The sequence below is a fragment of the Lissotriton helveticus genome, chromosome 11 (assembly GCF_964261635.1).
Source record: "Lissotriton helveticus chromosome 11, aLisHel1.1, whole genome shotgun sequence".
NCBI classification, from domain to species: domain Eukaryota; kingdom Metazoa; phylum Chordata; class Amphibia; order Caudata; family Salamandridae; genus Lissotriton; species Lissotriton helveticus.
In genome coordinates, this window is record NC_136072.1 from 768,657,627 (window position 1) to 768,674,376 (window position 16,750).

General features: G+C 41.1%; 1 protein-coding gene across 1 annotated transcript in view; it reads left to right on the forward strand.

Moving 5' to 3' along the window:
• The window catches only part of CDS2 (CDP-diacylglycerol synthase 2), a 432,047-nt gene that overhangs the window by 290,424 nt on the left and 124,873 nt on the right, over positions 1-16,750 (forward strand). The window contains exon 11 of the mRNA XM_078666643.1: positions 854-973. Within this exon, the coding sequence (XP_078522769.1) occupies positions 854-973 (120 nt within the window). The remainder of the gene's footprint in view (positions 1-853; positions 974-16,750) is intronic.

The window sequence follows — 16,750 nt, forward strand, 5'->3', positions numbered from 1 at the left end:
GGAAGAAGGGCAGCACCCCATATCCTGAGAACCCGCTCTTGAGTACTCTGTTGGCTTCATTCAGTTTGGACCGGCAGCATTCTTGCTCTCCTTGCAACTCAGTTCCACCTTGCAGCACCCCACTGTGTATTTTGAGGTGGGACTTGTTATGACTCCAATTCCTGCCCTGATGAACCCCTGCTCTTCCAGCATAGGGCACATGACCCTATGTTGGAAATAAGTTTGCTTATCTGGTAAAAGTCCACGTAAAGTTATTGGATGACCACACCATCCAGAAGACATGGCATTGCAGTCCAATGTTTCCTTCTGCAAGCTATTGCCCTCTACAACTTTAGTCCAGCTGACTCAAAGTGAACCAGAATTTTCTCAGAATAAAATGGTTTGTTTAGGTAAAAACCCAGGACTAGAACATGGTGTCCTCAAAGACATACCAGTCCCAGATCACCTTTGCAAGTCTAATCTGCGCTGATAACGACCACTAGCAGGTGGTCACTAGCAGAGGTGGACATACATCAGAAAAATACTTAGTATTCCAGATTGATGCCTCCCAAATGCCATTGGCAATGTGGCAGTGGCAGTCACATGCCAACCATTCTCCTGAAATGGCACTGTCTCTTGCCCAATCCTGCCAACCTTTGTAGAACTATTAGACTTTTGGAAAACATTTCTATTTCCTTAGAAGCCAGTCCACCTCTTCTCAGTGGGTGGGTATCAGGTATTAAGCACATCTTCCTTCGACTAAACTCAGTCTTGCTAGTGTAGAATTAGTATTGGGACAGGATTGTTTTATACTGAGCTGCATGAAAGAACTCTGCTTTTGGAACCACCTATTCTCTCTCTTTGTCTCTTTCAGAAAACTGTTTGGATGTACCCCTTCCAGATCCACAGCATCGCACTGTCCACGTTTGCCTCTCTCATTGGACCTTTTGGCGGATTCTTTGCCAGTGGATTTAAAAGGGCCTTCAAAATCAAAGTAGGTACACTGTTTTATTGTGAAATCATGAAGACAGACAAAATCACAGTATGTATGCTTATGTTCTGAAAGGCTTAGGTGTTTACCAGACCAAGTAAATATGGATATTCCTGGTTACAGTATTTACTGTGTGCAGTTAATACTTCTGATTGCAAGTTTTCCACAGAAAACGTGAATTACATTGTGAATGGATAGCTGTTGCACCAATTCCACATGGTTTAGTATTTACCTGGCATTTGTTCCCATGGAAATTTCATCTGGCTTGGCCTGATTAAATATGCTTGAAGATTGCTATGCAACTCATACTTTTCAATCCCTGCGCAAACAGTAGTTTGCAGAGGGATCAGAATTCCATGGTGCATTTGTAATCAAGCATTTTGCATTGTGGCAGAGAAATCAATATAAACAACAATACATGGTCCTAACATTTTAATTATGCACCCATGAAAAAGAAACAAACTTTGAATGTGAAAAGCATTTACTGCTTCAAAAGTTGCTCAGTGCTCATTTGACCACACATTGAATGGATAAAAAAGGAAGGTGTAGTGTGTATATTACAAGATGGCTGTGGAAGAATGATTATTTGTTGAACAATCGCACTGCTTACACAGAGTTGATAGGTCAGTAAGAGAAGCAATCATACGAAGTTCCAGTTGCCTTGTTTGTCGACAGCATGTCAACCCTATAATGATTAGTCTGTGGTCAGCAGGACATTACATTTGTGTAGAAGCAACTGCCAAAGTAGGGGATCTTCTTGAGATGCTAAAAAATAAAAGTTTTATAGAAGTCAAGGTAATTGTGCCATGAAGGGTACTTACTGAATCAACCTGAATAGAATAAATCTGAAATATGATGGAAATGACCAGTTAAATTATGTGCGCAGTCACAAAAGTCACTAAGCTGATTGAATGAAGACTGAACATGTCTTTGGATCGCCTGTAAAAGAATATGCCAAAGTCAGCAAAACATTACCACAACAGGAGTCGGGTAAGGTGTGGCAAGACAATTTCTCACCAGTGGATGTGAACGTCAAGTGTTTCAGAAAAAAGTCAGCAAAAAGGTTACAGCGACAGGAGTCAGGTAAAGTGTCAGAACGCCGACTACCACGTCTTGCTCCTGTAATGGCAAAACACTTGAAGTTCTTTAAATTGCTATTAATCTGAGTGGTTGAATCATGGTTTTAGCTATTCATAAACATGAAGTTATACATTATAAGTAAGGCAACCAGTTTTCCGTTTTTACTGATTGTTACAGCTAAATACAGACAGAAAACAATGTGATTCCCGTCTGCATTTATTTTAAAAAGCAGAAACATTCTGAAAATTGTGGTTCTAGTGAGTCACTTTCCATGCAGTCTGTTGTGAACTCCAAGCCAACAGATGAGCAGATCGATAGCATGGGGAGTTAAAACACAGGGTAAGATATCTTTAAATACAGGCATATGTTAAAATATATTTGGAGTCAATTTCCAATATTTACCTGTGGGTGTAGTGTTTTACTATATTTGGCTACTGAATTTGCAAAAACATGACAGGCATCAAAGTATACGTGCATGTTTATCAGTTAAATAAATATGGAAATTCTGACTCTACTTATTCGAAAAACCACAAAATAAATATGGATAAATACTAATAAGATTGTACAAAAATAAATATGGATAAATACAAAAGGCAATGTTAAAAACAAAAATACCATAAAACCGGGAGCCCTAATCATAAAGTGTTATGATGTAACTCAGTGCTTTTTTATTGGTGAGCCACCTAAGCCACAGTGAAAAATGACTTTTGAGATTTTCAACTGCCAGGATATGTAAAACTTAAGAACACATGTCCAACATTTTAAATAACATGCACACTGGCCAATGGGCACTTAGGGGTGATTTATGGGTATTTTAAAAGGAGGGTTTAGGTCTGGCAGAGAGTCTCTTTTGCCAGGTCGAATTTGCAACCTACAAACTGCACAGCTAAAGCTGCAGTAGCAGGCCTAGAGTCAAGTTTTCACTTGTCACATTAGTGGTGGCACAATAAGTGCTGCAGGTCACTGGTGACATTCAACTTACAGGCCCTGAGTACCATATCCTAGGGGAATATTGATAAATTAAGTATGCCAATCAGGGATTAGTCAGTTGTACCCATTTTAGCTGTCCAAGCACACACACTGGGCTCTGGACTGGAGCGTCCCCATGCTCAGTCTGTAAACCAGCATTGAATCTAGCAAAAAAGTGGGGGCAAAAAGTGGGGATGATCCTGCAAAAAGCGGTTTCCTCACAGTGTAAACTGAAGACGATGTTGTATTCCTTGTGTTTTTTAACCTTTTAGTTAACTTTCTATAATTTTGTGAATGACATACAATAAAGATGTTTCTCACCTGAGTAACAAAAAGATGTGCATTCACTTTAATAGGATCGCAAGTCACATGCCAGTCAAGTCGATTAAATACATTTGTATATAAGACATGCTCTCATTATAGTTTAAAGCAGTCTCGCATGTATCCTGAATACAGTTGTTCCAGCGCTCAGGGACTAAATCAATTCAAAGACCGGACCCGTTTCATTTGTTTAGTTTCACACAGCTTTATTCGGTCATTGTGAACACATCATAAAAGCAAAAGAATACATATAAAAAATATCCAGATCAATAAATAATGATATATACATTAGTTAAAACATTATTAAATACATTTTGCTGTGGTCCAATTAAAACCTTTAAAATCAATTATAGTAGAAAAAACTGTTCATAATGTGGTTACAGGGTGCTGCTAGAAACTATGCACAAACATTTCCTCTTCCTGAGGCAGGCCCATAGATATGAGGCAACACAGAAACAAACAAATGAGTCATGTAGGGCTTTTAAGAAATACATTGCGACCTGACATTGCCTAAAATGTCCTTGCTTCAGAACATTTTTGACAAAATAGTAGGATATGCAAATCTGTCTGCGCCGCAAGGTTGTTACAAGGGCAGCGATCAAGATCTGCTAGCCTATACTTATTTTGTGAATATCCCAGGAGTAGTGGGATCATGTTTAATCTGAAGCGCAGTAGAATAAATCTGTGCTGGGCGTTGTTTACCCGTGCTAATTAATGGAAATCATCTCCTGGTATTAATGGGACCAAGTCATACGCAATAGTAGAGTGATGGAGCTGGTTTTTTCCCTGCGGGCGTATTCTGCTCTTTGGGAATACAGATCTTTTAACCATTTTTCGGACCCCCTTACAAGAGGAAGGGTCCTGAAAGAGATTTTCCATCCATATAGCCTCTAATACAGTTTCTACATGATTTAGCCACCCAATTCTTTTGTAATAATCTAGGTTACAGCATTCTCTTATAATGGTTTGTGTCAAGTCTACTGTAGTTCTTTGCCAAATGGATAGCCACAAGAGGACCGGGCCGTTCTTATGGTGTCGCTCAGAAAGGGGAGCCCTAATTCAAGATGTAGAATATAATCTGAAGCCAATTGGGGTAAGGACACACAGTTTTTAAAAAAGGAGTCTTCCATTTGCTGTAACAGGCCAGTATTGGCCATCCCCCACACGCCTGCTCCGTATGTTGTGACTGATTTTATTTTGGCTTGATAAATATTTTTAGTTACTGCCAGTGAGCTTCCACCCAATTTTTTTGCAAATCTTTTAAATGCGTTTAGGCTCCTCTGCATACCCTGGGCTCTTGTTTGTACTAGTTTGGACCAAGAATGATCTTTATCAAAAAGCCCTCCAAGGTATGAAAAGGAGTCCACCGCCTTAATTTCATTGCCAGCCATCTGGAATTGTGTCAGTTTTTCTCCTCTGGTCGCTCCAGCTACAATTATGAAAGATTTTGATTCATTTACTTTTAGGTCAAGGGAAGCCATAAAGATGGCATAAGCTTTAATTAGTTTTTGTAGGGCCGGGCCCGTTCTTGCCATCAGCACCGCATCATCGGCATATGCCAGGAATGGGAGACGGGGTTTGATCAAATTTGGGCACGTCCAAAGAGAGAGCAGACAGGGAGGACTCGACTCCGTTCGTATAGATTGAAAAAAGTAACGGGGCGAGCACACACCCCTGTCTAACTCCCTTTTCAATTTTAAAATGAAGTGTGCACTCCCCTTTCTACCATACCTTACACAGGCAGTGGCATTTGCATACATCTGGCGGATGAACCTAATAATCGGTGGGTCTATACCCATGTCCTCCATCATGGACCATAGCCTAGAATGTGACACACAGTCAAAGGCTGATGTTAGGTCCATAAAGGCCATGTATGCTTTCCCATTTCTGGCTTTCAAGTACTTCTCTATAGTTAGGGAAAGGTTTAGGCACTGGTGGACTGCCCCCATACCTCTCCGGAACCCATATTATGCCTTCATGATTATATTATGTGTTTCTGCCCACTCCTCCAGTCTGGCCAATAGGCCCCTCCCCATTAGTTTGGCAGTGGTATCGAGGAGGGATATAGGGCATTAATTCTTTGGTGAGGCCCTATCCCCTTTTTTTATAAATCGGGACTATTATGCTATGGTTCCACGAAGGCGGTGGGCCTGCTAACACAATGCTGTTAAATATGTTTGTGAGTAAGGGGAACCACATATCGCAATCAATTTGGAAGAGGTCAATCGGAACACCATCTGACCCTGGTGCTTTAACGGAGATACAAGATTTTAGTACCCTTCGGAGCTCGGGTGTAGTGAAGACTAGTCCCTCCTGAGGAGTGTTAGGTGGGGAGGGTGTTTGTGTGAATGGAGGAGGTGTTAACCTAAAGATCTCTTCGAAATGTTTCACCCAAGATTCTTCGTCTACGTGAACATCTAGTAAAGGGTCATTAATATCTTTAAAATAAGGAGCGCTTACAACTTCCCAGAAAGCTTTGCTACTGCCCCTGCTGGCTGCATGTTCAAGATCATCCCACGCCTGTGCTTTTAAGTCATTCTCTCTCACCCTCCTGGCTATTTTATATTCTAAGCGAAGTGAACGGATCTTGGGGTAGTACCTGGGGAAATATTTTAAAGCGTTTACAAGATCTGTTTTGGCGGTTAGTGCAGGCTGAGTCGAACGACCCCTTTTTTGCTAGTGAATTTGATGACTGTGACCGCGTAATTGCTATTTTTATTTTTGCCAGAAGGGCAGTGAATCTGGTGACCATGACTGCGGGGTTAGGTCTTCTCACAGGCATTCTATAATATCTTTCTTTATGTGTGCCAGAATTTCGGGGACCAACTTTGATTATATTACCACTGTCCATTTCAGTTGGTAACCATTTTTTCTGGACAGGTTCACATCCGCAAGAACCAGAATATGGTCTTTGGGTGTAGGAAAAATATTTAGCTGAGTCAATAGGATGGCATGGTCGCTATAGGGTGAAAACCTAGTGCTCTTAAGGTCTACCTTCTGTAGTAGATGTCCCGACACTAAAACAAAATCCATGGTGGTTTCCTGAGTGCCTCTTCTAAACGTTGACCCTTGCCCTTTTTTATTAGACTCGCTTAATATGAATAGATTCCACTGGGATAACAAGTTGTTTAAGGCCTCTCCATACCCATTGTGCGAGAAATGCCGGAGGGGATACCGTCGGTAGCTTCTACACCACAGACTCTAGTCCCAGTAAGTTTAAATAGATGGGTATTGAACTCCCCTGCCCATATAAGATTCACGTTTCCCCCTTTCCTCCCTTTGTACAATTTGTCAATCTCCACCGCTAAGGCATCCACTACAGCCCTAGAGTTTCTCCCAAATCCATTGTTATAGAAGATGACAAATATTCTGTTTCCTAATGACCAACTCTAGTATCTGGAAATGGGTGTGTAGTGGCCTGACTTGTCTAACTTGGAGTGGCATGGTATTTGAGATTAGTGTAAGTAGACCCCCCTTTGCCCTTCCTGATGCTGCAGGCACAGCTGGGGAGTGGAAGGAACGAAACCCCATATAAAAGGGAGGTTCTATTGCCCATGTTTCCTGAAATAAGACTAACTCCATATCCAGCCACTCATTCAGCCAATGTTGGTTCATTCATTTGGAGGCTAAGCCTGACACATTCCACGATACCATGTTTGCTCTGGAGCCCTTGATTACATTCGAGGCGCGTGCGAGAGTCTGCCCAGGTCCCTGAATTCCTTGCACCAGAGTTTCATCTATAGAGACCACTTCAAAAGGTGTTGAATTAAGTAGAGGTGCCCATAAGCTGTTTTCTGCTGTGGCCGTAATGGGAGATTTGATGTGTGATTCGGATGGTGACAGGGTTAGTCAATCACAATCCTCCATGTTAGACAGGGCAGCAAATCTATGTTGTAGGCTAATCCCAGGATTTATGTTGGGACCCCCGTTCCAATCAGTTAAGAAATTCCTAGATTTGTCCATTTGAGTCCTCCCCTGGAATCATCCTGGCTGGCATAAAAGTATTCCAACGCTAGGGGTATTATCTGAGTGTTCCTTAATGCAGGAATATGTAGGTTAGCCAGGAGGGAGACACTTGCGTGTGAGTTATTAAAATTGATTACCACACAATCTCCATCATAATGTTTAATTTATCCCCCTACCCAAACAACTCTCCTGGCCATAATCAGTTCATGAGCCAATGCCTTCCTCCCCTGATAGGTCACGTTAACATTATTCAGTAACCAGTGCAGACATTTGTCCATTAACTGTCTAGTAGTTTCATTCTGATTTTCACGGAGAAGAGGGACGTTTGCCAAAACCAGGACCAATGGGGCAACGGCAGGTGGAAGATGAAGGATATGATGCCTAAAAGTCTGTTGCGCTCCCAACATTTTGGTCTTGGCTTCTTTCCTTATGTGCACCTCTCATTTTTGCCTTCTGGGATAATAATGGCTGGGAAGTGATGGCTCTGTCCTTCAGGCCTAAATGGCTTTGCGTGGCCCCAATTGGATAGGTATTTTGGGGAGTGTTGGAGTCTTGAATTAGATGACTATCAAGGCCTCAGGAAGGTAAACACTGTGCTAGTAGTTGCTTCAAATTTACCACTAGAGGAGTGTCCCGAATTTCTCTTGATGGTATTTCAGTGATGGATGTTAGTTGTTGAGGGGCGTGTATAGCAGGCATTCTGGCAAGTAGAGTCCGATTCTGCGATTCCAACTCCGCCAAGCGCAACTCGATTTGGGTCAGTTTGTCAAGAATAGGAGCCAGTACCTCATTTATTGTTCCTATAACCCCCAGCCCAACCTCTATGCCGCTAGAATCCGGAGGTAACAAAGAGTTTGATTGCTCCGGTAACGATGATACCTTTGGGTTCGTGGCGTTGGCCTTCATTTGGGCAGGTTTAGGTTTCAGAGCACGAGTGGACTTGTTTTTTTTAGGTATAGCACCATTTATGGCACCGCCTGTCCTGGTTCGTTTGGCGGGTGGCAGCGGTGAAGAATAATTCAGTGGGGAGACAATCTGGGGGAAGGAATCTAGGCCCCTTCCTGGGGCAGGTTCTGTAATGCGATTTACAGGAAGACAGCCACTCCTATCTAATACCAGAACTGTTGGAGTTATAGGAGTTGGCAACGTTGTAAGACTGGACCCAATTTTCCATTACCCAACAAGCCCCTTTACGCTGGGTTAGTTGTCATTTTAATAATTTAACCAAATTTACCATTTCCTTAATAATTCACACTAATTTACCAAATATGGAAATAAATCTTTGAGATTTTTGGTCAGGGTAGGCAAGTTCATAATCATAAGTAGAATACTGTAATAAAGCCAGACTTATTTGTAAGTTTATAATGTTTATCCAAATAATAATAATGTTAATGCAATCTCAGTAGTAGGAAACACAGAATCAATCATGGATTGTCTCAAAGTAAACAACACTGAAAGAGGAAATGACAAAGTCATAAGCAATGACAGTACACTGAGGAGTCGATAGCGTCACTTTTTCTTGCGTCACTTTTTAAAAGTGCACTATTTTTCTGCAGCCATCTCTAAGCTTCATTTGTAAAACTATTATATAAACAAACATAAAAGAATAATTAATGAAAGAAATATAGTTTGTTCTGTTGCCACCCTCCACTGCTAATGATTAACCCATTAGTCTAAATTACCTAGCTGAAGCACACAAATAAAGCAGCAATTATATCTACCATTCTTCATTTAATCCAGCAGGATTCTTTATGCACCTGTAAAGAATAGAGTAACACCACATAGACAAAAGGCAAAATAAGCACATGCTATTCTTTAAATCAGCCGCTATTAGTAATGACACAACAATAGACAAAATAATTTATTATTTCCACAAACATGAAGATGCAACATTTTGCACGTTTATAAGCACACATGTTAGTTTCCCGCGTGTTCTGTGTAGATGCAACTTTAAACTAGGTTGAATTAATACACACACAGCACAGATCATTAATATTATTAATTAATTATGGAAGTGTAACTTCACGAGCTGAAATGTAATTCATTTCTGAATCTCGCTCCATCACTATATAATACTTATGTTACTTATTCCCTTCTGTGTTAAAGGCAAACCCTTTGATATACTGGAGGTGTTGGTGTTGCCATTGAATTCTTTTAAATTAAGTGAGTTCACTTGAAATTAAGATGCGCTTCTGATTAGTATGGTGGGGGTAAGTAATTCAACATTCATGACTGCATAGCGTAGGTAGATACAGCTTCAGACAATAAATGTGGGTGACATCCTTAACTGGGAGACAGTATACAGCTCCAAATGCTGTCGCAACATTGTTCAAGTTAATCAGCCATTGAATGATGTTCCTTTTGCTTTATGTCCCAAATGAAGAGATAAGTGTACAAAAAGAATAAGTCTGTTATTTAGTTAGAAAGAAACTGTGTCTTAGGCCATCAGACACCAATTGCAAACACAATTATTAACAACAGATTCGGAGAGTAACCACCACCTGGGCCCAAACCCATGGGATGTTCCACTTGAATATATTTTCAAATATATTGTGCAGCCATCATCTTGTGGGATAATTTTGAGCCCCAAAATATTGAGGAGGTGTGACTAAATGTGAGTATGTTTACTTAACTCCACACGTGTGTACCTTGAAAAAAAAAAATATATATATATATATATACGGACATTAAATAAACAACGCAGCTATATAAAACCCGCAATGTGCTTTCAATGAGGAAACGCGCGGAAAGAGAGCTAACAGATATCGTTGTTTAAATAAGTGCACAGGTCGGCAATTGACTGTGTTCCCCAACCAGCGGGGAATTAGAATTGAAAAATATATCAAAGGCAGCCAACATGGAAAAAAGAGAAGCGAAGCGGAATGATCTATTGAGACAGATGTTTGAAAAGGGTGCAGTGGAAAAGGAAGCTGGCGTGACTAATGTGCAGGCTAAAACGGACACAAAATCAAAATTAAGAAACTGGGAGAAATTAAGTCGGAAGGAAATTAATAAATCATGGGAACTAATAACTTTAAAAGAATATCTGGATGTAAAACGAGTCCCGAGGGGGCTGAGGATTATGTTGATGCCAAATCATCAGGACAGTTCTAATGAATTATTACAGGAATGGGGAGAATTCATTCTACATTCGTCTCTGGGATTAATAGCAATTTTAGTGAAACACATTGAAATTGGCTTGCAGAAAATTAAAGAACAACTGCATGAGGCGGAAAAGGAACTTGCTACTCTAAAACTAAACACTGAAATGACTAATTTCAAGGAGGAACTAGAAACACAAATTGAGAAACATGAGGACACAGTTAGAGAGCGAAAGCATCAGAAATTCATAAGAGATGCCACAGACTATATGGAAGGGAGAATCTTTTCATTCTCAAAAAAATATGATCTGATGAGACAACAAGTAATGACAACGAGCTCAATAAGCCTATCAAGCAGTGCATCTTCCTTAATATCTACAGATAACAGTGAAGGAGAACCTGGAACTTCCGCCACTATGGGACAACAGCCTTTTTTAGGGGACATGCGCCTCCTTCTGCAGCAAAGACAGTGGGAGCAGAACTCAACCTCACGACCACCACAAAGGGGGAGAGGGAGAGGACGCAGATGGTCCCCAAAAAACAAAAAAGGAGAGGAAAAAGGAGCAAAAACCAACGAAAGCACAAAAGTGGGAACGGAAACACGCAGCATGCGTCAGAGGAAGAACCTATAGTGGATGAGCTCCAGGTGGTAAATCTATCCAAAAGAGCAATCTCAGAGACAGAGGAAAATCTATTGAAAAAAGGTATAAACTTCTGTCCTACAAAAAGGATGAATTTAGCTCAAGTACGGATAGATTTTTACTTATATATCAGGAAGATAAAACTAGCGAAATACTTTGCAGAGAAAGAAAAACTTGAAAAAGCAAAAAAGACACAAAAAACAGATAGTGGACTGCCATTAACAGTCAAAGATACAGAAGCTTTGATGACTCTAGTGAATCTAGACACGGAGGGAGATCAAGAAATCCCCCTAGAGGTGGCACGTAAGCAAAAAGGAGCTGGTATAAGTGGTAAAAAACCAAAATCAAAATTTTACCCACAACTAATGCCAGGCAACAAAATCGACCTATTCCAGGAAGCAGTGACCCAGAAGTTGTACAAAATGAAGAATGCGAATTACAAGGACAACCTAACAAGAGATGAGAGGGATGCACTTCTACAATTATCCAAAAATGAACAAATAGAAATCAAAATGGCCGATAAGGGCGGGAACATCGTGATATTGGAAAAAACAGCATACATAACGGAAGCACATCGCCAACTAAGAGACACCAGATATTATGATAAATTGAAAAGAAATCCTACCATGGAGATCAAAAACATGGTGGATGCAAGACTGGTGGAATGGACAAAGGCGGGCCTAATTGACGAAGATGAGAGAAAGTATCTCACAGTAGTGCACCCCGTAACAGCCACCATATATTTCCTTCCAAAACTACACAAGAACCAGAAGATACCCCCAGGACGCCCGATCATATCTGCGAAGGGTTCTCTCCTTGAACCAATTGCAAATTATATTGATTATTTTTTGAATCCGTTTGTGACGTGCCTAGATTCCTACATACAGGATACAAGTGACTTACTAAGAAAACTAGAAAATACTCCCTGGCAAGACTCATACCATTTAGTATCGATGGATGTCATATCCCTATACACAAATATAGGGAATGAAATGGGCCTGAAAGCGTGCGAATCCTTTCTGAAAGAAAGAAATATCGAATTTGGAAACCATAACCAGATGTTACTGGAAATGATCACCATATGTCTAACAAAAAATATCTTTCTCTTTGGTGAGGAAGTTTATGGTCAAAACAGTGGGACAGCAATGGGATTTTCCTTTAGTCCCAGCTACGCCTGTCTAGCGATGGGATGGTGGGAAAAAGAAGTGGCGTGGAAGAACAGCAATGAGGATTCATTAAATAAAGTCATCAGTTGGACTAGGTATATTGATGACCTACTAATCATTTGGGATGGGAGCAAAGAGGAATTTCTAGAATACTTTGAAGTCATGAATAACAGCATACCAAACCTAAAATTCAGTTATGAAATAAGCAATGACCGAATCGTATTTCTAGACACAGAGATCTACATAAGAAACAACCAAATACAGACTACCCTACATCGCAAATGCACGGCCACAAACGCCACCTTGGAGGCTACAAGCTTCCATCAGGAGTCCCTCATCAGCAGCATCCCCTACGGGGAATTTCTAAGAATTCGTCGAATCTGTAGTGAGAATGATGAATGGTTGAAACACAGCGCTACAACCACAAACAGATTCAAACGACGGAAATACAACAACGGCGTAATCAAAAAATGCTGGGAAAAAACAAATCAGAAAACCAGAGAAGAATGCTTAGTAAGTAAACAAAAGGAACCCCCGAGTGAATCAGAACCAGTACGAATGATAATGGACTATTCAAATGAAAGTAAGAAAATTGCAACCATTTTGAAACGCAATTGGAAAATTCTACAACTGGATGAAACAGTTAAGAATATTGTGGGACAACACCCGACGATTACGTACAGAAGGGCAAAGAACTTAAAGGATCACCTTATACACAGCCACTTCAGGAAACCAACAACAATGAAAAAAGACGCATGGCTAAAATCAACTGGTTTTGTCAAATGCTACTCATGCAAGGCATGTCAAATAGCCAAACCTATCAAGAAAGTGCAAATGGCGAATCAAAAAACATGGGAGATCAGAGAACTAATCACTTGCAAAACCACACATGTGGTGTATGTTGTGGAATGTCCGTGCCCCATGAGGTATGTGGGAAGTACGGTGTGTGAACTGAAAAAAAGGATCCTGGAGCACGTCCGGGCTACCATACATCAAGACAGAGCAAATGCGGTAGCGAAGCACATGGAACTAAACCACCAAAGTGACTGGACTCAATTAAAATTCTTTGGCATCGAAAGTGTCCCCAAAAACGATCGAGGAGGGGACAGGGAAAGGCTATTGAGACAAAAGGAGTCACGTCACATCCTCAACCTAAGGACCCTAACCCCTTACGGGCTAAACCAGTCGGAGGAACTTTATACACATTTGTAACGACTTCGCTTTGAGAGAGAAACAGTGCCAGTTTTTATGCAAAACTGCCAAACAACCCGGTGATGGGGATGAAAATGAAATGACAATGGACATGATGTGCAAAAAATGAGTAAATTGTTTACTGTTAATGATTGTTGGTGACCCATGGGATGGTATACGATTCAAAACCCACTGGAGGGTATACATTAGGCGGAAATGATTGACCAATGAAATGATTCACGTATACTAAAAAAAGGAATGTAATCCCACTAGAGGGACGTAATTATCATGAAATGATGTGGAGCACACATGCACACATAGTAATGGCAGTAAAAAAGCATGAAATTGAGATAAATGTTAATGATTTACAATGAAAAACGTAACAGCTAAATTAAAAAACTACATATCCCAGAAAGCATAGAGGCGCTGGCTATCCCCAACAGGAAATGATGTGAGATGTAATTAACTATATCAAACAGGGGGGAGCCAAGTGGTCGGTTGATCGTGAGCAAGGTATTGTGTAATACCGAAACGCGTAGATCGTAAGCAGCTGCCTTTGAACTTGCATGGAATGTAAAAGAAAATAAAAAGAAAAATTGCAAAACGACCTGTGGAGTGCGACCCAATTGTTTCCCCTGTCGGAGGAATTGTGTGAGAAATATATATATATATATATATATATAAACAGCTACCTCCTCCAAAGAAAAAGGCCGTGACCAAAAGAGAGACAATCAGGAGCACTTTATTGAACAGCTGGCTTAGGCGGATGCATTTCGGCATTTATCAGCCTTCCTCAGCGCCCCTCTCCAACTGCTCCTAGCGCTGCGAAGTGTGAACAGTCCTTCCCCTCTGTTGTTTTGACCTCTATGCTCCGCCCCTTTGATGTAATCAGCAACCTCGTGCAGCCCCGCGTCGTGGAACTGCATATCCCACAATGCCACAATGTTCAGCTTCAGCTTAGTGGGACTGGATGCATGTTGAATGGGGTGATATTTCCAGAGAGAGTATCCGTGGGAGGTACAGCTGTAGGATTTCGTTGGGAGGTAAGACAGGTGAAACAACTCCGTGCCCCCTCGAGTCCCCCTTCTTTACCGCTGCTACCCTTCTGCTTGGAATCCTTCGCGGGGGTGAACACAGGAACCTGGTTACCAAAATAGAGGATAGAATATCCCCTGCCGCTATCTCCGCCAAGCGTCGTGGTGGGTTCTGGAACGTATTGCTACCGCAATTCAGAAAAACATGCTCAGCCGAGCTTGCCAGGAAGTCCAGACCAACTTTTTGCTGCGGGGGTACACGTAGATGCGCACTGGCTAGCGCATAAATGTCTAAACAGCTACCTCCTCCAAAGAAAAAGGCCGTGACCCAAAGGGAGACAATCAGGAGCACTTTATTGAACAGCTGGCTTAGGCGGATGCATTTCGGCATTTATCAGCCTTCCTCAGCGCCCCTCTCCAACTGCTCCTAGCGCTGCGAAGTGTGAACAGTCCTTCCCCTCTGTTGTTTTGACCTCTATGCTCCGCCCCTTTGATGTAATCAGCAACCTCGTGCAGCCCCGCGTCGTGGAACTGCATATCCCACAATGCCACAATGTTCAGCTTAGTGGGACTGGATGCATGTTGAATGGGGTGATATTTCCAGAGAGAGTATCCGTGGGAGGTACAGCTGTAGGATTTCGTTGGGAGGTAAGACAGATGAAACAACTCCGTGCCCCCTCGAGTCCCCCTTCTTTACCGCTGCTACCCTTCTGCTTGGAATCCTTCGCGGGGGTGAACACAGGAACCTGGTTACCCAAATATATATATATATATCTATATACACATATAACTGCTCAAACGTCCTATACAGTGGGAGCACTATTCCAGTTGGTGCCTGCGTCGAGACCAGGACAGGGTCTCGCAAGTATTTTTCCACAATGAAATAATATCGCTGCACTTCTCTTGGTGATTACATTTTCTTTATTTCAAAAACGTGTCTACAAGATTTATACATATATATCTTTAAGGTATTCAGATGTGAAGTTAAGAATAGTAAGTCTATAGCTACCAATGTGCACTTATCGTCTCGATATTTCAGTGCTTGATACTTTACCTGTGATATTATGTGCTGCACTGCACTCTGCAGCAGAGAGCATGGGTATAGGCATTTTTCAGAGCTTTCTTCCCCTCACTGAAGAAACCCCTTCCCTGCGGACTTCTGAATTGTCACACCACAGCCAGACTACCCTCGGTAAACCATGGTAGGTAGATGTAAAATAGCTGTGAGAAAGAGATCCCCATCTTATTGCTGAGCTGCACAATGTGAATCGAGGACCACCAAATAATGTGATTCTATTAATGCTGGAAAGTAGGAGGAATCCCGGTTCTGATGGCTGTTCCTGGGCTGGATCTGGACGGTAAAGGGAAACATGCCGAATTTGTCCTGATGTAATTTTTCTAACACCATGACACATTCAGCTTTGCCTGCAAGTTGTCAGGCGGCTTTCTGATTTTAGATTTCAACTGGGCCAAAAACAAAGGCCTGATTTAAAGGGCCATCAGCCCTCATTTTGTACATCTATTATCCTAGTTTAGAGCAAATTGGAGCCGAACACCTAGCTGTTACTCAAATAGAAGGAATCAAAGGCGCACAACGTGTTACCACTTTAAATGTGCTTAAGAGAAACTATTGTAGGCAGATTTGTAACTTTGTTCAACTCTCTGTGGAAGAGATGGGCTTGCACTGTAAGAATGGAGGCTTAATTGGTCTGTATGAGTATTTATACAAACATTTATTTAAATACCACTTACTAATTTTTGTATATAATTCTTTTATGGTGCTACTCATTACAGTGTAGAGGGTCACAGCGCTTTACATCACACACAGAGGCACAATAAAGGATATAAGTGTGTGAACAATGTACAGGAAATGTTACATAAATGAATGAGGGTTATTGGTGTAGGAATAACATATGATCCATACTTGTAAACATTATACGTTAAGATTGGATTGTCAGAGAAAAAATTCAGATTACAAAATGTAACCGCGATTGTCGTTGTCTGTGCTGACAAGGCTTTTAATTCCCAAAGGAACCCTTTTTCCAATCTTAGAATAACAGATTGAGAAAAATTCAATAAGGATCTAAACCCATAACCTACATTTTGCATGCAGCTTCTTTATGCCGATAAATATATTACTATGCTATATTAGAAGGATTGCAAATTATGAACTGGATGTAACCAAATGGTCTCAGTGTCAAAAGCAGTAACCCACTTATCTCTCTAACTAAAATACCAATATTGATGTGCATATAATACGACATGCAGGTACATTAACCCTTCATGCTACTTTGAGTCAAAACTATGACTA